This window comes from Hemitrygon akajei, chromosome 11 (genome assembly GCF_048418815.1).
Source record: "Hemitrygon akajei chromosome 11, sHemAka1.3, whole genome shotgun sequence".
NCBI lineage: Eukaryota > Metazoa > Chordata > Chondrichthyes > Myliobatiformes > Dasyatidae > Hemitrygon > Hemitrygon akajei.
Window position 1 is genome coordinate 113,299,150 of NC_133134.1, and position 23,746 is coordinate 113,322,895.

The 23,746-nt window shown below is 42.0% G+C and overlaps 1 protein-coding gene across 2 annotated transcripts; it reads left to right on the forward strand.

Moving 5' to 3' along the window:
* The first annotated feature begins 8,860 nt into the window (after positions 1-8,860).
* Positions 8,861-18,944, forward strand: LOC140735922 (tubulin beta-4 chain-like). 2 transcript variants are annotated; one of them, XM_073061529.1, is made up of 4 exons: positions 8,861-8,999; positions 11,765-11,873; positions 13,960-14,070; positions 14,714-18,944. In XM_073061529.1, the coding sequence occupies exons 1-4, from the start codon at positions 8,943-8,945 to the stop codon at positions 15,778-15,780; spliced, it is 1,344 nt and encodes a 447-aa protein (XP_072917630.1). In that variant the 5' UTR covers positions 8,861-8,942; the 3' UTR covers positions 15,781-18,944. The 2 variants fall into 2 exon arrangements, with proteins under 2 accessions (XP_072917630.1, XP_072917631.1); XM_073061530.1 differs by lacking the exon at positions 8,861-8,999 and adding an exon at positions 9,163-9,398.
* The last annotated feature ends 4,802 nt before the right edge of the window (positions 18,945-23,746 follow it).

Genomic DNA, 23,746 nt, shown 5'->3' on the forward strand with positions numbered 1-23,746 from the left:
TCCCCCCCTCCCTCTCTCTCTCTCTACTCCTCACTCTCTCACCCCCCATGCCAGACTGTTATTCTGCCTACTCCTATCGACTCACACCTACATGTAAACCTCCCTACCACTCCCATTCATGTACTTATACAAACCTCTATCAAACTCGCATCCACCACTTCCACTTGCAGTTTGTTCCACAATTACACCATCCTCTGAGTGAAGAATATCCTCCTCAGGTTTACCTTAAATATTTTACCTTGCACACTTAAACTATGACCTATAGTTCTAGCCTTACTCAATCTCAAAGGAAACAGCCTGCTTGCATTTACCCTATCTATACCCCTCATAATCTCGTATACCTCTATCAAATCTTCCCTTATTCTCCTACGCTCCTGAAAATAAAGCCCTACCCTTATTCAACCCTTCCCCATAACTCAGGTCATCAAGCCCAGCAACATCCTCATAAATTTCCTCCTTACTCTTTAAATCTTATTGATATCTTTCCTGTGGATAGGTGACCAGAATGCACACTATACTCCAAATTTGGCCTCACCAATATTTTATGCAACTCCAACATTACATCCTAACTCCTGTACTCAATACTTTGATTTATTAAGGCCAATGTGCCAAAAGCTCTCTTTACAACCCTGTGACACCACTTTCAGGTTCAGATTCAGATTCTGAATATGAAAGGTTCATAATTCAAGGAATTGTGAATCCCAGATCTCTTTGTTCTACCACACTCCTCAGTGCCCTATTGTTCACTATGTAAGTCCTACCCTGGTTTGTCCCCCTAAATTGCAACACCTCACACTTGTCAGCATTAAATTCCATCTGCCATTTCTCACCTCATTTTTCCAGTGGGTCCAGATCCCACTGCAAGCTTTGATAGTCTTCCTTACTGTCTACTAAGCTCCCAACCTTGGTGTCATCCACAAATTTGCTGATCCAGTTAACCATATTATCATCAGATTGTTGATATAGGTGGCAAACATCAACAGATTCCTGCAGCACCACCACTCGTCATTGGCCTCCACCTACTATCAACCATCTACTACCACACACTGGTTTCTCCCGCTAAACCAATGTTGAATCCAATTTACTACTTCATCCTGAAGGTAAGCTGCTGAACCGTCTGGACTAACCTCCTGTGCAAGACCTTGTTAAAGTCCATGTAGGTAACATCCACTGCTTTTCCTTCATCAACTTTCCTGGCAACCTCCTCGAAAAACTTTATAAAATTGGCTATAAGATTAAACTTTGTAAGATTGTACTCCAGGGAGTGTGAAACGCAGTATCAAAATATCGCTGTGATGATTGTACACTCTAGTATCAATTGTTTGGCGACAATAAAGTAATAAAGTACAGTTAATTTGATGCAATTACAAAGAAGGTATGACAGCAGCTGTATTTCATTAAGAGTTCGAGGAGATTTGGTATGTCACCAAAGACTTCTTAACAAATTTCTACGGACATAAGGTGGAAAGCGTTCTGGTTGGTTGCATCACTGTCTGGTGTGGAGGGGCCAATGCACAGGACTGGAAAAAGCTGCAGAGAGTTGAACTGGTGGAGAGGTGGAGCTGGCTCCATCAGGGGCACTGGACTCCCCAGCATTGCAGACATCTTTGAAAGGCAATGCCTCAAAGCAGCTGCATCCATCACCCAGGACATGCCATGTTCACGTTACCACCACCAAGGAGGAGGTGCAGGAGCCTGAAGAGACATGCTTAATGTTTTAGGCAGCTTCTACTCTTCCCTCCTCCCCCAACCCCACCAGCATCAGATTTCTGAATGGACAATAAACCTACGTACATTACCTTAGTAGGCCTGTGATATTAAACCTGATTCTGATTCCTATGTAACATGGATAGAACATCGGTTGACTGGCTGAAGGCAAAAAGTGGGAATGAAGGAGGCCTTTTCTGGTTGGCTGCCAGTGACTAGTGGTGTTCCACAGATTCAATGTTGGGACTGCTTCTTTTCATGTTATGATGTTTTTATGGCCAAGTTTGCAGACGATACAAAGGTAGATGGAGGGACAGGTACTGTTGAGGAAGCAGGGAGTCTTCAAAAGGACTTGCACATATTAGGAGAATGAGCAAAGAAGTGGCTGATGGAATACAGTGTGTGGAAATGTATGGTGATATAATTTGGTGGAAGGAATAAAGGCATAGAATATTTTCCAAGGGAGTAGAAAATTCAAAAATCAGGGATACAAAGGGACTTGGAAGCCCTCATGCAGCATTCCTTAAGGTTAACTTGTAGGCTGAGTCGGTGGTAAGGAAGGGAAATGCAACATTAGCATTCATTTCAAGAGGGCTAGAATATAAAAGCAAGGATGTAATACTGAGGCATTATAAGGCATTAGTCAAACCACACTTGGAGTATTGTGAGTAGTAAGGTACAAATTAATTACGAAAAGATGCACTGGCATTGGAGATGATCCAGAGGAGGTTCATGAGAATGATTCCAGGACTGTAAGGCTTTATGTATGAGGAGCATTTGATGACTCTGGGCATGTACTCACTGGAGATTAGAAGAATGAGGGGGAATCTTATTGAGACCTATCAAATATTGAAAGGGCAAGACAGAGTTGATGTGGAGAGGATGTTTCCTATAGTGGAGGAATCTAGGACCAGAAGGTACAGCCTCAGAATAGAGGGATGTCCGTTTAGAACAGAGATGAAAAGGAATTTCTTCAGCTAGAGGATAGTGAAGCTGTGGAATTCATTGCCACAGATGACTAAGGAGGCCAGTATAGTTAAAGTTGAGATTGATAGGTTCTTGATTAGTCAAGGTGTCAAATTTATGGGAAGAAAGCAGGAGAATGGGGTTGAGAGGGATAATAAATCAGTCATGATGGAATGGTGGAGCAGACTCGATGGGCCAAATGGCCTAATTTTGCCACTTTGTCTTAAAGTTCTATGGTCTAATCTGTGAAGGGTTGAAATGTTTTGCAAGGTTGATAGTGAAACATATCAACTCCTGCCTGAGAAGTGACTTAGATTCACTCTAATTTGCCTAACAGGTCCACAGCAGGTGTCATCTCAGTGGCTTCTCACTCCACCCTGGATCATCTGGACAGCAAAGATGCATATCAGGATGTCCTTTATTGACTAAAGCTCAGCATTCAATACCATCATTCCCTCAAAACTAATCAATAAGCTCCAAGACCTTGGCATCAATACTTTCTTGTGCAACTGGATCCTGGATTTCCTTACTTGCAGTCACCAGTCAGTTCAGATTGGCAACAACATCTCCTCCACAATCTCCATCAGCACAGGTTCACCACAAGGCTGTGTGCTTAGCCCTCTGCTCTACTCACTTTACAATTATGACTGTGTGGCTAAGACAGCTCCAATACCATATTCAGGATTGCTGATGTCACCACTGTCATAGGCAGAGCCAAAGGTGGTGAGATTGAAAATTCGGCTGTGTGGTGTCATAACAACAACCTCTTACTCAATGTCAGCAAGACCAAGGAGCTGATTATAGACTGCAGGAGAAGGAACCCAGAGGTCCATGAGCCAGTCTTCATTGGAGGATCAGACGTGGAGAGGGTTGGCATCTTTAAATTCTTAGGTTTTATTATTTCAGAGGACCCAGAATATACGGGGGTGATTGATAAGTTCGTCGCCTAAGGTAGAAGGAGTCAATTTTAGAAAACCTAGCACATTTATTTTTCAACATAGTCCCCTCCTACATGTACACACTTAGTCCAGCGGTCATGGAGCATATGGATCCCTTCTTTGTAGAAGTCGGCATCTTGGACCTCCAGAAGTGGTCCACAGCAAGGGTGATTGATAAGTTTGTGGCCTAAGGTAGAGGGACATGAGTTATACAGCTTTTGTTGCATGCACGTGCAGTTCAATTTGGGTGATTATGCAGAAAGTTTGAAGTTAATAACTCATCTCATTCTACCTTAGGCATTTCCCAGCACTCCACTTTCTCTGCGACTGCAACCCTATATTCTGCATCACACACAAAATGCTGAAGAAACTCAACAGGTCGGGCAGCATCTATGGAGGGGAATAAACAGTCAACATTTTGAGTCCTGATGAAGGGTCTTGGCCCAAAATATTGACTGTTTATTCCCCTCCAATAATCTGCCTGACTTGCTGAGTGCCTCCAGCATTTTGTGCTTGCTGCTCTGGATTTCCAGCATCTGCAGAATCTCTTGTCCCTATATTCTGCATTTTTTCAGTACCTTGACGTATGGCTTTATCTGCCTGGTTGGCACACCAACAACATTTTCACTGTAGTTCGATACGTGTGATAGTAAGAAGTAAATGAGGTCAGGAATCTCATCTGTATGCTTGACCATTAATCAGACATTTTCTAATCTGGCCACCTCAATTCTTTGCCTTTTATTTACATTTTCCCATTCATGTTGTGTAGTGATCCATCCAAAGTATTGATGTGGAAGCAGGCGTATGCCTTCCAGCTCCATGAACCTCTCCTGCCTTTCAGTTCCATCACAGCTGCTCTGTGCTTCTCATTTATTCCGATTTGGATTTAGATTTATTTATCATGTGTAAATCTTGGCACAAGAGGAGGCCCTGGACCGTCACGTGGCGTCAGCGATCATCAGCGGCTTTCTGTGGGCTGCAGAAAATTGTTCCAAAATCCCTCTTAAATGTACGTACTTCCTTTGAATTACTTTTGCTGCAATCTGCAGCATGTAACTTGCCACAGAAAAATGGATTTTTAAATCACCCCAACGATCTTCCGATCTCACGACCAACTGAAGAACCTGGACCAGTCAGACACGGTTAATGGCTCATTGTCATGGCAGGAGAGGGGGAATCCAAGCCAGGCTGAAACACAGAGGGGTGAGGCCTCCTCTACCCAGCATCTTGTTGGCAAATGTGGAGTCGCTGGAGAACAAATCTGAGGGCAAGACTATTGTATTGGAGTCAGACGAAAGTTTGCTCCATTCTCTGCTTTATCAAAACATGGTTATCTCTGGACATGCCGGATGAAGCAGTCAGACCAGATGGACCAAACTGCGGACTCGGGTAAGGCAAAGGGTGGAGGTGTGGGATTTATGGTTAACTCTTATTAGTGCTCCAATGTGGTGGTTCTGTTGAACTCACTTTCGCCTGACTTAGAACACCTAATGGTCAAATGCCATCCATTCTATCTACCTCGGGAGTTCTCCTGTGTATATACCACCAGTGGCCAACTATAATCAACTAAACGCAACACTGCATGATGCCGTCTCCAAACAAGAGATTGCCCATCCCAACACATATTGAATTATTGTTGGAAACTTTAACCAGACTTGTTTGAAGAAAAGCCTGCCCTATTATCATGAACATATAAGCTGTAGCACCAGATGTTCCAACATACTAGACCGCTGTTATACTAAGATAAGGAATGCCTACTGTCCCTTACCCAGACCACATTTTGGTAAATCAGATCAGTGGGGGCTGTCCTTCTCCTACCTGCATACATGCAGAGCCTAACAAGCAAGGCTTCAGAGATTAGGGCAACTAAGAGGTGGTTGCAGGAGGCAGAAGAATGATTATAGGATTGTTTTGAGTCGGTGGACTGAGCCATGTTCAAGCACTCATCTTGAGATCTGAATGAATTCACCATGGTTGTAACAGATTTCATTAAAATAGCTGTAGACTGGTGCTCGTGAAGAGCATCAATGACTATTGCACATGCATCCACAGAGATTAAGTGTTTTGGGAGGTTGGTGATGAAACATCTCAGCTTCTGCCTGAAAGGTGACTTGGATCTACTCCAATTTGGCTACCAGAGCAATAGGTCCACAGCAGATGCCATATCATTGGCTCTTCACTCAATATTGGAACATCTGGACAGCAAAGATGCATACATCAGGATGCGCTTTATCGACTGCAGCTCAGCATTTAATACCATCATCCCTTCAAAACTAATCAATAATCTTCAAGACCTGGGCCTCAGTACCCCCTTGTGCAATTGGATCCTGGATTTCCTTACTTGCAGACCCCAATCAGTTCAGATTGGCAACAACATTTCCTCCACAATCTCCACCGGCACATATACACCACAAGGCTGTGTGCTTAGCCCTCAGCTCTACTTTCTTTACACCTATGACTGTGGGCTAAGTACAGCTCCAATACTATATTCAAGTTTGCTGATGACATCACTGTTGTGGACTGTATCAAAGGAGGTGAAGAATCAGCAAAGGAGGGGGATTGAAAATCTGACTGAGTAGTAAAACTTCTCCCTCAATATCAGCGAGACCAACGAACTGATTGTAGACTTCAGGAGAGGAAAACTGGAAGTCCACAAGCCAGTCTTTGTTGGAGGATTGAGGGTGGAGAGGGTTAGCAACTTTAAATTTTTGTGTGTTACTATTTCAGGGGGCCTGTCCTGGACCCAGCACGTATGCAATTGTGAAGAAAGCATGACAGCACCTCGACTTCCCCCGGAGTCTGTAGAGAATCGGCATGGCATCAAAAACCTTGGCAAACTTCTATAGATCACAGCCTGCTATGGAGATACCAATGACTTTGAACGGAAAAATCCTACAAAAGGATTCGGCCCAGTGCATCACGGGGAAGCCCTCCCAACCACTGAGCACACCTACGTGAAACGCTGTTGTGGGAAAGCAGCATCCATCATCAAAGATCCTCAACACCAGGGCCATGCTCTTTTCTCGCTGCTGCCATCAGGAAGAAGGTGCAGGAGCCTCAGGACTCACACCACCAGGTTCAGGAACAGTTACTACCCCTCAACTATCAGGCTCTTGAATAAAAGAAGATAACTGCACTCACTGCCCCATCATTGAAATGCTCCCACAACCAATGATCTCACTTTAAGGACTCAATCTCATTATCTCATGCACTTGTTATTTATTGCTATTTATTTATATTTGCACTTGCACAGTTTGTTGTCTTCTGTACTCTGGTTGATCTGTCATTGATCCTTTTAAAGTTAATATTCTAGAGATTTGCAGAGTAGGCCCACAAGAAGACAAATTACAGGGTTGTATATGGTGACATATATGTACTTGGATAATAAAACTTACCTTGAACTTTGAACTCCAAGACATACAGTGGAGTGCATCATTTCCATTAACAACACAAACGAGGGATGTGATTAGGGCATTTTGGTGCCAACAAAGCATGCCCACACTGCTCAGCAGACCAAAATAGAACACAACAAGCAACAAAACAACAACAGAACAAGCCCCTTCCCACCACATATGGACAGTCCTTCAACTTGTGGACAGGCCTCCAGCCATTGAGTTTTGACATCTGGATGTTTTACAGAACTACAGAAGTTTATTCACTCACAATGATCAGAGATTTACAAATATATTTACAATTTCAATTAAAATATTGTTACTATTATCTATAATACACACAAATCCCTGGAGGGCCCACCATTCTCGGAAATCCTCCACTGCACCCATCGTAACTGCCTGCTCCCTCTCCAAGGACAAGCAGTCAGCTTAGTCAGAGCATTTATCCGCCCGTCGCCTGGACCTATGAAACACCAGCTTGGCCAGGCCCAAAAGCAAGCTGATCAGGAGATCCCCCTGAGCCACCCTCTGTACTGGAGGACTGTATATCAGGAGCGCAAGACTGGCTTCTGGGCTTCCTTCAATCTGTATCTAGCAATTGTAGTCATAAAAATTGCAGCTGAAGCAGACTGGGGCTGCTCGCCCATGAGTTTTGAAGAACAAAAAGTGAAATCATTGAAACAACTAAAAGAGCTGTAAGGAAAGATGTGCAGTTTCTCCTAGCTTAGTGACTAGAACAAGGGGACCATACCTCAAAGTAAGAAGTCAGTCATTCAGGATGGAGATAAAGTTTAAAAGGCGGTTTCATTCAAACATACAAAATATCTATGAGACCCAACACAGTAGATGCAAGGACGCTCTCTCCCCTTCGTAAGGAATCGGGAACCAGGGGTCACAGTCTCAAAGCAAGGTTCACAACTGACAGAATGAGAGATTCATTTGCTTAGAGGGAATGAATCCTTTGAGTTCTCCACCCAAGATACCAATTGAGGTTCAGTCGCTGAGCTAGTATACTCATTAAAGAGATCAGCAGATCAAACTGGAGAGTGGTGCAGAGGTAAGACATCAGTCTGAAGGTACTTCTATGGGATTTGGAGGCTTCTGGCTAAGGTTTTCTGATATATCCAGACTTCTATGTTGTAAAACAATCGTATATTTATTTATTTATTGAGATACAGTGTGGAATCGGCACTACCCTAAGTTAATCCTTGCCTAATCACAAGACAGTTTACAATAACCAATTAACCTACCAACTTGTACGTCCTTGTACTGTGGGAGGAAACCTGAGTACCTGGAGGAAACCCACATGGTCATGGGGAAAACGTACAAACTCCTTACAGGTGGTGGTGGGAATTGAACCAGATCACCTGCATTGTAAAGTGCTGTGCTAACCACTATGCTACCATGACTGATCTCTGTCATGAGCAGGCTAGTTTTCAATTTAAGATTATATCTTTTTTTTCCTAGGCAGAATTAATTCTGCGCCTACCTCATCAATTCCCATTGATTATTTAAAGACCTTGGTTAGATCACCCTTCAACTTTACAAATGTATAGAAATGCAAACACTTGGTCTCACAATTAAACCCTTAAGCCTGAGTGAAAATAGAACATTGCTGATTCATTGGATTGTGAAAACTTTATACTCCTGATTAGCTGCCAGCTCTTTAATGTTATGAGATTCTAAGCTCCATTTCTCTTATCTGTCTCTAAAATGCTCATGCTTATCCTCAGTGAGGTCTCCAACATGAGTGTGTGGGAGGGATAGGACGGGCAAGAGAACAGAATTGCGTTTCCTGAACTGACCGCCCCTTGAGGCCATGTGACATTGTGACGGGCATTCCGGCTTTTCCGAGAATCCAGGCAAACAGCTGTTGCTGACGAGGTAGCGGGCAGTTGGGTCTTTAAATCATCCAGAGTTCGAGTACCAGCTGGGCAGCATGCGTGAAATAGTGCACTTTCAGATTGGCCAATGTGGTAACCAAATAGGAGGCAAGGTAAGTGGAACTTAGTTTGGATGACGGAGCGAGTTATTTTTTAAGTTTGTAAGTTGGGATTGTGCTTCAGGGGCCCGTGGAACACCAGCCTTGCCTGTGTGTCCATTGTCCATCTGTTAACCATGGGGTTCAAGGGACATATCCACCCATGGGTCCACTGGGCTTGGTCAGAGCCTCCGACTTGAATGCATAATCTCAATTGACGCCACAATACCATCACCGCCTGTGGCACTGCCTTCAGCTGAGACAGTGGGCAAGTCTTCCAACAGTTATAGATTGTCAAAGTACAACACCAATATTCCATACTCAACAGAAGACCAATTGAGGACGTGGATTGTGAACAAATTACATAGACGTGGATCAGAGAGAGATGGTTATATATCTCAGCATTTTGTGGAAGTACGTGAAATAGAAGTAATGGTTTATACGTGTATTTTATTTAGATATTAAATAGATGTAAAATATTAAATATTAAAATACTTCTGTTTATCTCTTAATGTTGGAGAGCTCACTCAAAACTAATTGTGATGTGGCTAATTTTTGTATAATTGGGAACTTTGATAGTACATTGAATGATGCAGTCTAAAATTTAAATGTCATGCAACATGGTTGAAGTGACTGGCAGTGTGTGGTGAGTACGCAGATAAGAGCAGAGATGGGTGTGGAGGATTTCTCTGAAATGCCTGTCAGTCTTGTTTACACATTGCAGAATTGCTCCCCTCTCTCTGGGACTCTTAACCAACCAGAGAGCAAGTCAAAAGTGCACAGGGAACAGTGGCTGACCTCCATTAGCAAATGTGTTGTTTCTGGCTGACAAAGGTCCATACAGTCTCCGTCATTGTGGCAAGGTGAAGCTCTGCTACAGTCAGTTTGAAGTCAGTGGACATCGAGCAGAAAACACTCAAACTCCCTTGTACAAAGGAAGACGGTTGTGGATGCCAGAAATCAATCATCCCAGCCGAGGACATCTCTGTGGCAGTTTCTCAGTGCTGTGTACTGGCCCCAACATCTTCAGCTGCTTCAACAACAAACTTCCTTCCATAAGTTCAGAAATAGAGATATTTGTGGTGATGTCAAATTCCACTGACAACTCTTCAGAAAATGACAACATCCAGACAACAGTCAAACATGGGCAAGTAATATTCATGCCATGGCTGCTTGCAAGAAGAGATTGAACTAGCCACTCTTTTGCATTCGATGGCATGACCATCAGAGTCTTCAACCATCAGCATCCTGGAGGTCATAACGCAATCAGATTATCTCCAGCTATCTGTAGCTACTCAAGCAGGTCAAAGGCTGAATGTCCTGCGCACAACTGGTTCACCTCCTGTCATACTAAACCTTTCAATTATCTGCAAGGAATAAGTCAAAGCTTGACAAAACCGTTGTTGACATCGCCACTGTCATTAGCCGAATCAAAGGTGGTGACGAATCAGCATATAGGAGGAAGATTGAAAATCTGCCTCAGTGGTGCCACATCAAGAACCTCTTACTCAATGCCAGCAAGACTAAGAAGCTGATTATTTACTTCAGGAGGAGGAAACCGCCATAAGCCAGTCCTCATCAGAGGTGGAGGGGGTCAGCAACTTTGAGTTCCTTGGGGTTATCAATTCAAAGGATTTCTCCTGGGCCCAGTACGTAAGTATAATTACAAAGAACATACAGCAGAGCCTCTACTTAGAAGTCTGTGAAAATTCAACATGACATCCAAAACTTCGACAAATTTCTATAGATGTGTGGTGGGGTGTATATTGACTGGTTACATCACTACCCGGTATGGAAACACAAATGTCCTTGAACAGAAAATCCTGTAAGAAGTAGTGGATATGGCCCTGTCCATCACAGACAGAGCCCTCCCCACCACTGAGGACATCTACACAGAGCGCTGTCACAGCAAAGCGGCATCCATCATCAAGTACGTCCACCACACTGGCCACACTTGCTTCTCGATGCCTCCATCAGGAAGAAGGTACAGGGGCCTCAGGTCCCACACACCAGGTTCAGGAGCAGATATTACCTTTCAGCCATCAGGGCCTTGAACCAATGGGGATAACTTCACTCTCCTCATCACTGAACTGTTCCCACAACCTATGAACTCACTTTCAAGGACTCTTCGTCTCATGTTCTCGATAGTTATGATTATTATTATTACTTTCTTTTCTTTAGTATTTGCAGTTAGCTGCCTTTTGCACATTGGATGTTTGTCTGTCCTGTTGGGTGCTGTCTTTCATTGATTCTATTGTGTTTCTTGGATTTACCGAATATGGCTGCAAGAAAATGAATCTCAGGGTTGTATATGGTGAGGTACATGTACTTTGATAATAAATCTACTTTGTACTTGTTGAGATGAGAACAGGTTCAATAACACTAAAGCAAGTCAACAATATTTTGGACAGGGCAGCCCACTCAACCAACGCCCCATCCACCACTGTAAGCTTTCAACTCCTCCGTCACTGATACACCGTGGATGCAGTATGTTATTTATCTTGATTACTCCGACAGCATCTTCCAAACCCATGAGCCCTACCACCAGGCAGAGCAATGGATGCAGGAACACTATCACCTCTCTGCAAACCCCCTCCCTCACCTTAAGATTTCATCAACATTAGGTCTAAATCCTGCTAGTCACTTCACCACACTGAGAGCTCCATCACAATAAGGACTGCACCAATTCAAAAAGGCCTACTCAAGGGTAGGCAATAAATATTAGTCTTGTCAGTGCCATGTTCATGATACACCTAACAAAAATTTATTTTCTCTGCCAGTTCTGGGAGGTGATTAGTCAAGAGCATGGAATCAACTCCAAAGGCAATTATGAAGGAGATTCAGACCTCCAACTTGAAAGAGTCAATGTGTACTTCAACGAAGCACATGGTGAGCAAGCCACTTAAGAAGCATTGAACTTACTGCCTTTGTAGTTGCTTATATGTATACTGTCATTTATCATCAACGTAGTTTTGTAGCAAACTAAAAATCTGCAAAGCTCCAAACCACATGTAAAATTGAGCAACATACTACAATAGTGTATCAGTATTGTGTTTATTATCATTGACAAATATCATGAAATTTGCTGTTTTACAGCAACAGTACAATGCAAGACAAAAAACAAACCATAAATTACAATTAAAAATACACAATGCAAAACAGGAGTAATGAGGTTGTGTTCATGGACTGTTCAGAAATCTAATGGCAGAGGGGAAAACGCTGTTCCTAAAATGCTGAGTGTGCATCTTCAAGCTCCTAACAGTCATAAGGACAAGAGGGCATTTCCAGGATGCCTCCTTCTTGGGGCACCACATTTTGAAGAGGAACTCAATGGTGGGGAGTGTTGTGCTGTGATGGAGCTGGCCTTTATCCCTCTGCCTATAACCTTCTGCAGCCTCTTTCAATCCTTCACTGTGGAGAATCTGACACAGATCTGGTGTCAGAAAGGATCTGGCAAGTGTGGATTGGGACAGGCTATTTCCTGGCAAAGGTTTACTTGGTCTTCAGAAGTGAAACTACAACCTCTAGTGGGGTGAGACTACAACTGGAGGTCATGGGTTTAGAGATAAAAGGTGAAATGTTTAAAGGGAACATGAGGGGAACTCCTTCACTTAGAGGATGGTGAGTGTGGAACGAGCTGCCAGTACAAGTGGTGAATGTGATTTCGATTTCAATGTTTAAGAGAAGTTTGGATAGGTATATGGATGGGAGGGGTATGGAGGGCTATTGTCCCGCTACAGGTTGATGGGACTAGGCAATTTAAATGGTTTAGCATGGACAAGAAGGGCCAAAGGCCTGTTTCTGTGCTGTAGTTTTCTATGACTGTGATCACAGGAATGCACTGACCAAAGTTAAGAACATGGATTTCAATCTGCTGCCCAAATGTGCACAGCACAAAGATAAAACTTACAGCTCAGGACAGCTGAATGAAAAATAAATACCACTCTTGTCCCTTAGAAGGATCTTCTCTGAATCTGTGACTAGGACATTGTTGCCAAGGTGCAGATGGTGCTTCTCTCTTTCACCTGCGCTTGGAGAGTTTCAAAGGACAATACAAGAGGGGATTACTCTAAAATCAATCCAGGGTACACTTTGGTTTCTATAACTTCTGGTAACCGCTCCCCTCTGTCCCTTTTCTTTAAACCATCCCTTTGGCTAATCTCTTTTCCCTCCCCTACTCCCTCGATCTGCCCGTCATCCACACATATTTTCCACCATTTTCCCTCCTCACCTTCCTTTATTCCACGATCTACCATCCTATCAGATTCCATCATCTTCAGCCCTTGTTTATTTCCATCTGTCATCTTCCAGCTTCTTACATCATTACCACTCCTCCCCTCCCTCAGTTACCTACCAACCCTCCACATCTGGATCCACCCAAAAGCTTTTACTCCACCCTCACCTTTTCATAGTGGCTATCTCTCCCCTTTCTTTCCAGTCCTGATGAGGGGTTTTGACCCAGAAAATTAACTGTCCATTTCCATCCATAGATGCTCCCTGACCTTCTGGATTTTATTTTATTTATGGATACAGCGTGCACCAGGCCCTTCCGACCTAACAAGCCACTCCACCCAGCAACCCACCTGTTTACTTCAACCCTATCACAGGACAACTTACAATTACCAATTAACCTACTAACCGGTGTGACCTTGGGAAACCCGCACGTTCACAAGGAGGACATACAAGCTGGTGGTGTCGGAACTGAATTCTGAACTCCAGCTTTATCGCGTGCTGCTCCAGGATACACTTCCTCTGGGAGTGTGTCAAGGAACTGTGTAGATCATGCTTTAGTCTGACTTGACGACTACATGTGAAAATGTTGGATGGGATAGAGCAAAGGAGGCATTATAATATCCAATCTATGCCATACCATCAAAGACTTTCTCAGTGTGGAGATTGTGAAATAGTTGGAGTTTAGATGTATCATATTGAATATTGTGTTCTACAAGGCTAAATCATGAACTTTTTCCTTCAGGTAACAAGTATGTGCCGAGGGCAATATTGGTGGACTTGGAGCCTGGAACAATGGATAGTGTCCGGTGTGGCTACATCGGTCAGCTCTTCAGACCAGATAACTTCATCTATGGTACAGCTTTAACTCAAAAAAACCACAGAATACTTTGAACTGAAAAGTTTTTACTGTTAAAAACTTTAATTATTCTTAAGTCTGTCATTTTTAGGCTTGGCTCTTTCTTACGTGCACTCCATTTGTTGGGTCACAGAGCAATATTAATGAGAACCTGGTCAGTTATATTTTCACACATATAAATTCAGGAACACAGAAGGACAAAAGTTTTTCAGAGTTTTATCTATTGGATAAGAGTCTGAGTGGATAAAGGATAACAGAGATACACTCAGTGGACAGCACATCTGTCTTATTCAGAGAATACCAATCTGACGTGCGTAAGACTTTAACTGACATTTACACACTAGATCAGGCATTGAGTCAGTGTACACCAGGCAGGACGGGATACAGTAAGGTCTGAGTGTTAGTGAGTAGTATTTTTAATGATGGGTACAGGAGCACTGGGAATCCTGTGCTGTGGATTCTTCTGTGTAATCAGTAAAAGATTAAAATGAACGGTTTCTTAAAGACTTCTAGTTATGGTACAGCAATTGATTAATCATTCCTATTACTGATCTGTACAGCTGCTCCATTGTTTGTCAGGTCCATTTAACCAATCTCTTTTCTCTCTCCGACCCTCCCACCCCACTCCACCTGGGTGCAGGAAACTCAGGGGCTGGCAACAACTGGGCCAAAGGCCATTACACAGAAGGTGCCGAGCTGGTGGAAAACGTGCTGGATGTCATGAGGCATGAGTGCGAGAGCTGTGACTGCCTCCAAGGCTTCCAGCTTATACACTCACTGGGAGGAGGCACTGGCTCAGGCTTGGGCACTCTCATCATGAGCAAAATCCGAGAGGAATACCCCGATAGAATCATGAACAGCTTCAGCGTGATGCCTTCACCGAAGGTCTCCGACACTGTGGTTGAACCGTACAATGCCACCTTGTCCATCCATCAGCTGATAGAGAACACCGATGCAACCTTCTGCATCGACAATGAGGCTTTGTACGACATTTGTTTCCGGACCTTGAAGCTGCCCACACCAACCTACGGTGACTTGAACCATTTGGTCTCCATGACGATGAGCGGTGTCACCACCTCACTGCGTTTCCCGGGTCAACTCAATGCAGACCTGAGGAAGCTGGCAGTCAATATGGTTCCTTTTCCTCGTCTGCACTTCTTCATGCCTGGTTTTGCCCCACTGACGTCCCGTGGGAGCCAAGACTACCGCTTGCTGAGCGTTCCAGAGCTCACTCAGCAGATGTTCGACGCCAGGAACATGATGGCAGCCTGTGATCCGCGTCACGGAAAGTACCTGACTGTGGCAGGAATCTTCAGAGGCAAGATGTCCACCAAGGAGGTGGATGATCAGATGTTAGCCATCCAAACCAAGAACAGCAATCACTTTGTGGAGTGGATCCCCAATAATGTCAAGGTGGCTGTGTGTGACATTCCACCAAAGGGACTCAAAATGTCTTCCACTTTCATAGGGAATAACACTGCCATCCAGGAGCTCTTCAGGCGCATTAGTGAGCAGTTCTCCGTCATGTTTAGAAGGAAGGCTTTTCTCCACTGGTACATAGGAGAAGGTATGGATGAGATGGAGTTCACAGAAGCCGAATGCAACATGAATGATTTGGTGTCTGAGTACCAACAGTACCAGGATGCTACAGTTGAGGCTGAAGATGCGGGGTATGAAGAGGAAGAAGCCAACTCTGCACAAGTTTGAGTAATTAGGAGAACTGTGTACCTCACCAAAGGAATAATGAATGTAACAGCAAAAGAAGTGAAGCAAACATCTAAGGCAACAATGATCTATTCTAATTGGACATACTAGAAATGAACCTGGAAACTGCTACCCATGTATCATTAGGAACCACATTTACGAAGCATTGCTTGGAAATATTAGATGTTTATGTACTGAACACCAACATAGGCGACCGTCATAAATTAGTGAGGAAAAATAAAATGTCGTATGTAAGCTCCCACTAGGGGATTACTCTTAGAATATTTTAAATAATCTGTGTTGTCAAAGGTGGAGGAATGGAGGGATGCATTACATGATAATATTGCATTTTTAAAAAATGCAGTGATATATATTCACAATAAGAGCATGTGCCTCCAGCAGTATGAATTAGACATGAGAATGGCTGTGCAACATATATTTTTGAAAGAAAAAAATTAATTTCTGAACTGAACCAAAGTGAAAACCAAATTTGCTTCAGTGATTATCCATTTTTTAAAATCATTTAAATGTTTTAATTGGCAAATATTAAAGCTTATCTGACAGAATCTGATCATACTTGAAACGTTGCACAACCTAGACTCCCACACATCACTTCTCACACTTTCTTGTGATGCTTTAAAATAGAGAAGAAAAGCGAAAATAATTTTTTTTTAAAAACTGCAGATGATGCAAGCACCCAGTTGGTCTGGCAGTATCCTTGGAATAAGAAACAGTTAACATTCAGATCCTAAAGACAATGTCAAATGCTCTTAGACCCAAATGTCAACTGTTTCTCTCTCCACTGATGTCTGCTGACTTGCTGAGCGTTTCCAGCATCTTCTGCTTTATTTTTCCAGACCTTTACCTAGAATCTGAAATCTACTCAACTTACCACTTTAACTAACTACTCGCAAAGGCCCAGAGCAGCAACACACTTCACAGTCGAAAGTAGGTTCAGAGGTAACCTGACAAAAATGTGCCATATTATGTGACACTTACTATTTTGTAAGACCATTTTATTACATCCGACAAAAATGCTTCATTTGGTTACTGAGCACTCTGGAGAGTAACCAAAATTTGTCTTGTTTTTTAAATGGCTTTGCTTGCAATATTTTATCCAACCAGACTACTGTATTTATACGTAGTCACAGTGATGTGGATAGTATGATGGTGTCATAACAGGAATAATTGTTGGTATGAGGGATGACGATAGCAGTGCAAATCTTGTTGGGAGTGGTACTCTTGTCAAATGAAAATTAATTCAAACACCTCCAATCAACTGCAAGGATCACAGAGTCTTCAGTCAGATGAAAATGTAAATCGCTTCTCTCCTCAGCCATCTCCACACTGCTCCAACTAAGTCCAACAAACTTGGCAGACATCAACTCATCTTCCTTCTGGCAAATTGCAGTCCTCAGGACTTAATGCTGAAATTAATAATTTAAGATAACTTCATTTATATTTTTTCTATCCAGTTATAACTGTATCTTACATTTTCAACTTATACCCATTTTACTCATTTCCAACTATCGACTTTTAAAATAATTGGTAGCTTCACGACTTTGGTCTGCATTCCATCATGGATATTGCCTTTGTCTTCTCCACAATTTAAAAAGCATGCTAGCTTTCTCATTTATCCAGTTTGGACAAAAGACCTTTAATCTGAAAGGCTGACTTTATTTCTCTCCCTTGGGATGGTACCGAGTCTGATAAGCATTTGCAATATTTTGTTTAGATTCCCAGTAGTTCTTATTTTGCTCAAATTACAGACAGACAGACATACTTTATTGATCCCGAGGGAAATTGGGTTTCGTTACAGTTGCACCAACCAAGAATAATGTAGAAATATAGCAATATAAAACCATAAATAATTAAATAATAAGTAAATTATTCCAGGTGGAAATAAGTCCAGGACCAGCCTATTGGCTCAGGGTATCTGACACTCCGAGGGATTAGTTGTAAAGTTTGATGGCCACAGGCAGGAATGGTTTCCTATGACGCTCAGTGTTGCATCTCGGTGGAATGAGTCTCTGGCTGAATGTACTCCTGTGCCTAACCAGTACATTATGGAGTGGATGGGAGACATTGTCCAAGATGGCATGCAACTTGGACAGCATCCTCTCTTCTGACACCACTGTCAGAGAGTCCAGTTAGATTCCTTAATGTATAAATATTAAACATGAAAAACAGTTGTGCAGAGCCAGTCTATACACATCTGCAAAGAGGCAGTCTCACTTTCTTAATGATAATTTATAAAATTTAAGAAAATAATAAAATAATTCTTGTTAGAATTCCTTGCATTATAGAATCTCCCACTGATTTCATCGAAGCAGATGACAAGTGTCCAGGAACATTATCATCTCAGTTCCCCTCATACTTGCATCCCTGCAATGGGCACACATTGCAATCCTTCATTTTCACTACACTTCACCTTGGAACTCCCTAAATGACAGCTTCACCCAGTCTCCATTGATTCAAAAAATCCCACAAAAGCCTTATGGGCAATCAGTCTCTGCCTTGTTAGCAACATCCATGTACAGACTGACTGGAATAAATATTTTTTAAAAATTATTATCAAAAAACAAACTAAAATGTAAAATAATTTTGCCTTCTTATAATAAAAGATGCAGGAGAAACGCAGACTCTGACATTATTGGTCTATGTAGACTTCATAAACCTGGGGTATGACAGAGTAAATGTTTAATCACTCCCAAGTAGTTCTTGCACTCTCTGGCTGGAAATTAGTGTCAATAGACTTTGAAAATTTGGTCTGAGTTTTCTGCACCCTCAACACAAAAAGTCTTGTACACTCAAGTTCCAAATGCCATTAACAGCACTCCTATCCCGCTGCTTTCATTACCAATTCAAACATTTTCAGCATTTTATATTTTGACAGAAAATAATTGCTTAATTTTAGCAAATGCCTTCAAGGGAAAACAGCAAGCACATGGCAAATGGACAGATGGTGTATAGACGGTACTGTTGAATGTACAGAGAGTTCATTTAAAGCACTGACATATTTGCTTTGGTTGGTTTGTGCTGTAAATTCTGTGCCTAACTTCCATGCTGTAAGTGTGCTTAATTCAGCTTATGCCATTGCAATGTTACAATGGAGTTTTGTTTACTTCTATTTTTAAACATGAATATCAATAAATGAGCATCTGTAATCTTTGTTGTAAAAATATGTAAAGCAACCAAAGGCTGGACTATATAATAATGAAGCATATATTCTATCAGTTGTTCACTGATAAGACTGGTGTTTGTGTTCATGAACTAATAACGCAACACCCATGGACTAAGGAATCAGATTAAGCACAAATTCAAATCCATGGCAAACCAGGCTTGTGAAATGCTGTTTTTAATTTACCGGTACCTCTATCCCCAACAAGGTCTGGTCACCTGAAGTTCAATGCAATTGACATTCAACCGATCACAAAAGCAAACTAGCAAGGCATTTAGTTCTAATAATCCCCCAGCAATTCCAGATGCTCATCACTGACTTTAAAGTGAACAGGAGATCGTCATTTGGCCTCTTTCATGCTCACTATTCAGTAAGATCACAACTTTTCTGCACCACATTCTGTAATGTCCTTAATATCCCAAACTCTAGCAATCTCAACAGTCCCTTTGGTCTGCAAATTCAAAGGATCCACTACCCCTTGGTGAGAGAATCCCCCTCACCCGTTCTAACTGGCTGACCCCTTTGAGACCGATTCCTAGTTTTCCCTGGCTGTGATATCTTGACCACTGCCAATGCATCAACCCAGCAAAGATATACCTCACAGGACAATCTCTCCCATCCCAGGTGTTCATCTCTCTTTCACAAGCATTTTGCCATAGATCAGGAAACTACATGTGCACAATAGATGTGGTCTCACTTGAGCACGACTTCTCTACTCATTAAAATCCTCTTGGAAAGGAATAAGCTTTGGTAGCAACATAAATTGTGATCACCAAAAAAGGTCAACTCCGTACAAATTGACCTTGAAGAACATATCATCATGAATGTCAAATGTGCAATATCAAGGCTCTTCGTCAAGGTCAACAGATGGCCATTTAAACATAAAGATACCCACTCCAAGAAAGTAAACTATATGCCGGGACAATGTTCATCAGCTGTGGCTGGAAACACATGCTACCTTTTCAGGTAAGCTCTAGAAAGGTTAAGCAATGAAAGGAATAATACAAGTTATTTACTCATCCATTAAAGTTAATTTCAGTTTTTTTTTTAAAAAAGGTTATTCCTCCAGGATCAACTACGCTTAGGGTTGGTAAGAACCAGTAATCTTGTAATTGAAAGACACTTGTGAGTTTTTAAATGAATGAATGACATAGATCTAACTTCAAAATTCAAGTTCAAGTTGTCACTTGCCTATACAACCAATGTTCCTCCAAACCACAGCACATAAAATATTACCACAAATAGTTAAAATAGCACAGGTAAACAGCTCGCTGCCCTAGTGACCTCAGTGGTAGCAGGATATTCTCTAGTCTCACGGCTTGAGGGAAGACGCTGTTACGCAAACTGGCAATCCTAGTCCTGACGCTTCTGTACCTCTTCCTAAATGTAGAGGGTCAAAGAGATTGTGGGGTGGGTGGTAAGGATCCTCAGCATTTCTTCGAGCCCTTCGTACACAATGCTCCCAGTAAATGTCACAAATGGGTTGGTGGGCTGGTGTGGTTGTTAGACCCAGTTGATCCTCTTGGCGGTTTTTAATATGCTTTGTGGGGTCTTGTGGTCAGATGCTTTGCAGCTTCCATCAGGACACTCAATGGTGCTCTTGTAGTAACTTGTTAGTATGGGGGTGGCAAGCTTTGCATATCTCATTCTCTTCAGAAAGTTAAATGATGCTTTACCTTCTTGACTAATGAGGTGGTGTCGTGGGTCCAGGTTAGATTGTCCATTTTGTGCAAATCAAGGGACTTATGTGCTCTTCACTCTCTCCACAGCAGAGCCATTGATGTGCAATGGAGAGTGGTCAACCTGCACTTTCCTGTAGTACAAAACCATCTTTCACCTTAACTGTATTGAGACTCCGGTTGTTGTTCTCACATCAATTGACAAGCCTCTCTGCCTCCTCTCTGTATGCCAACTCAATAATGTTGATGAATTCTGAATGAAAAATTATTCATTCAGAAGACATAATTTATATCTAATCCATTGGATCTTGTAATATGAAAACACCCCCATATCACTCAATGACTCAAAAGATACATTCCAAGCTTCTCCTGTAAATTGTCAATTTAAATCTTTTACCCTACGCATTATTCGGTGAAATGTGCTGGAACTATTTCAAGTTGCCTGACTTTTAAATGCTTCCAGATCCAATTAAGGCTCCATACAAATTAACACTCAGTTAAGGCTTTTTTTTTTGCAGTCTACTATTTATTCACTACATTTTGAACAAATGTTCAAATTAATTGAGTGCCTATTACTAATATCATATATCTCTAGGTTACAATGCAAAAGCAGAAGTTAGATTAATTAATGTTCTTCAAGTGACTCAGTGTTCCACAAGGATCAGACGCACCCAGCAATGAGTGAGATGATGCAACACTTGGAAACTATGCATCAAATACCAAGCATACCTCAATCCAAGATGAGACAAGTGAACTCAGTACATCTTTCATGAAATGACAAACATTCATGAATTCAATTACCTATTTGTCAAGAGTCCTATACAAGATTCAAATCAACTTTGTTGAATCTTGGGTGATTAACCTGCAGAATGACCTCAGAGAAAATATTGTTTAACCTGCAGTGTTGCATTACGTCTCTGCTATCAATTTTTAAATTACTTTGAGTAGCAGAAAGTCTCTTCTAGCATTTACATACAGAGCCTATAAAAATAATTCAGCCCACCCTTGGAAGTTTTCCTTTTTTATTGTTCTACAATATTGAATCGCAGTGGATTTAATTTGGCTTTTCTGACACTGATTAACAGAAAAAGACATTTTCGTGTCAAAGTAAAAACAGATCTCTATAAAGTCATCTAAATTAGTTAGATATTTTAAAAAATAATTGATTTCACAAGTATTCACCTCCCCCCCCCCCCTTAATATGGCACACCAAATCATCACTGGTGTGGCCAATTGGTTTTGGAAGTCACATAATGAGTTAAATGGAGATGTTTTTGGAGACCTGTGTGCAGTCAGGGTGTTTCAATTGATTGTAGTAAAGATCAATACTTCCAATACACCCGTATCTGGAAGGTCCAACTGCTGGTGAGTCAGTATCAAATTACACTATGAAGACAAAAGAACACTCCAAGCAACTCCATGAAAAGGTTATTGAAAAGCACAAGTCAGGAGATGTATACAAGAAAAATGTTCCCTGGAGTACAGTTAAGTCAATCATCAAGAAATTGAAAAGAATATGACACAGCTGTAAATCTGCATAGAGCAGGCCATCCTCAAAAACCTGAGTGACTGTGCAAGAAGGGGACTAGTGAGGGAGGTCACCAAGAGATCCATGATAACTCTGGAGGAGTTACAGGCTTCAGCTGCTGAGATGGGAGAGGTTGCAGAGACAACTGTTGCCCAGGTGCTTCACCAGCCGCAGCTTTATGGTAGAGTGGCAAAGAGAAAGCCACTGTTGGAAAAAAAACTTAAATGAAATCTTGGCTAGAGTTTACCAGAAGGCACGTGGGAGACTCTGAAGTCAGCTGGAAGAAGGTTCTATGGTCTGATGAAATCAAAATTGAGCTTTTTGATCTTCAGACTAAATGCTATGCTGTAACACCACACATCAAAACACACCATTCCTACCGTGAAGCATGGCGGTGGCTACATCATGCTGTGGGGATGCTTCACTGCAACAGGCCCTGGAAGGCTTGTGAAGGTGGAAGATAAAACAAATGCAGCAGAGTACAGGGAAATCCTGGAGGAAAACCTGATGCAGTCTGCAAGACAACTGTGACATGGGAGATTTGTTTTCCAACAAGACAATGACCACGAGCATAAATCCAAAGCTACACAGGAATGGTTTAAAAACAAAAAAGAGTTAATGTCCTGGAGTGGACAAGTCAAGAGTCCAAACCTCAATCTAATTGAGAATTTGTGGCTGGATTTGAAAAAGGCTGTTCATTCACGATCCTCATGCAATCTGTCAGAGCTTGAGCAGTTTCATAAATAAGAATGGGAGGAAAACTGCAGTATCTAGATGTGCAAAGCTGATAGAGACCTATCCACACAGACTCAAGGCTGTAATTGCTGCCAAGGGTGCATCTACTAAATACTGACTTCAAAGATGTGAATATTTATGCAATCAATTACAAATATAAAACACAAAATAATTAATTTAATCACTTTGTAGAGACTGGTTTTCACTTTGACACAGTAGAGTCTTTTTCTGTTGATCAGTGTCAAACCTGTTGTGATTCAATGTTGTAAAACAGTAAAACATGGAAATTTCTAACGGGGGTTGAATACTTTTTTATAGGCACTGTAATACTGAAATACAGAGGAAAAATTATTTACAACTATGTACAAATAGGTTGCCTTTAAACTGCTAGTTTCAAAACAGTGTAGTCATAGGGAATCTGAGGCCATCTGTTGGTCGGAGTCAACCATGGATATTGTGTCCTGGTTGTCTACGTGATACATAAGCCAGGGCAACATGGACAGCAAGCTGTTGTATATGCAACAGGTCTCCCCTTTCCACATAGCTGATGAAATTAAATGAATGGCAGACACCAATACAATTAGGCACCAGCAGCATCACGAAAGTTGCCAGTCAGCTTTAAACTCAACGAACGACTACCTTTGGGACTTCAGATTTCCCCCCCCCACCCCCCCAGGGTTTACTCCCTAATCCTTCCCCATGAGAGAGAAACACAGCTGAAAGATAGTTGAAGTTTGTGATCAGAGTTCTCCTTCTCCTAGATCAGGGGTAGGCAACCGTAAGCACAAATTATTTTCTAGCATGCGTTATTCATTAATTTGAGGCAAAACATAACTAGATGTATTT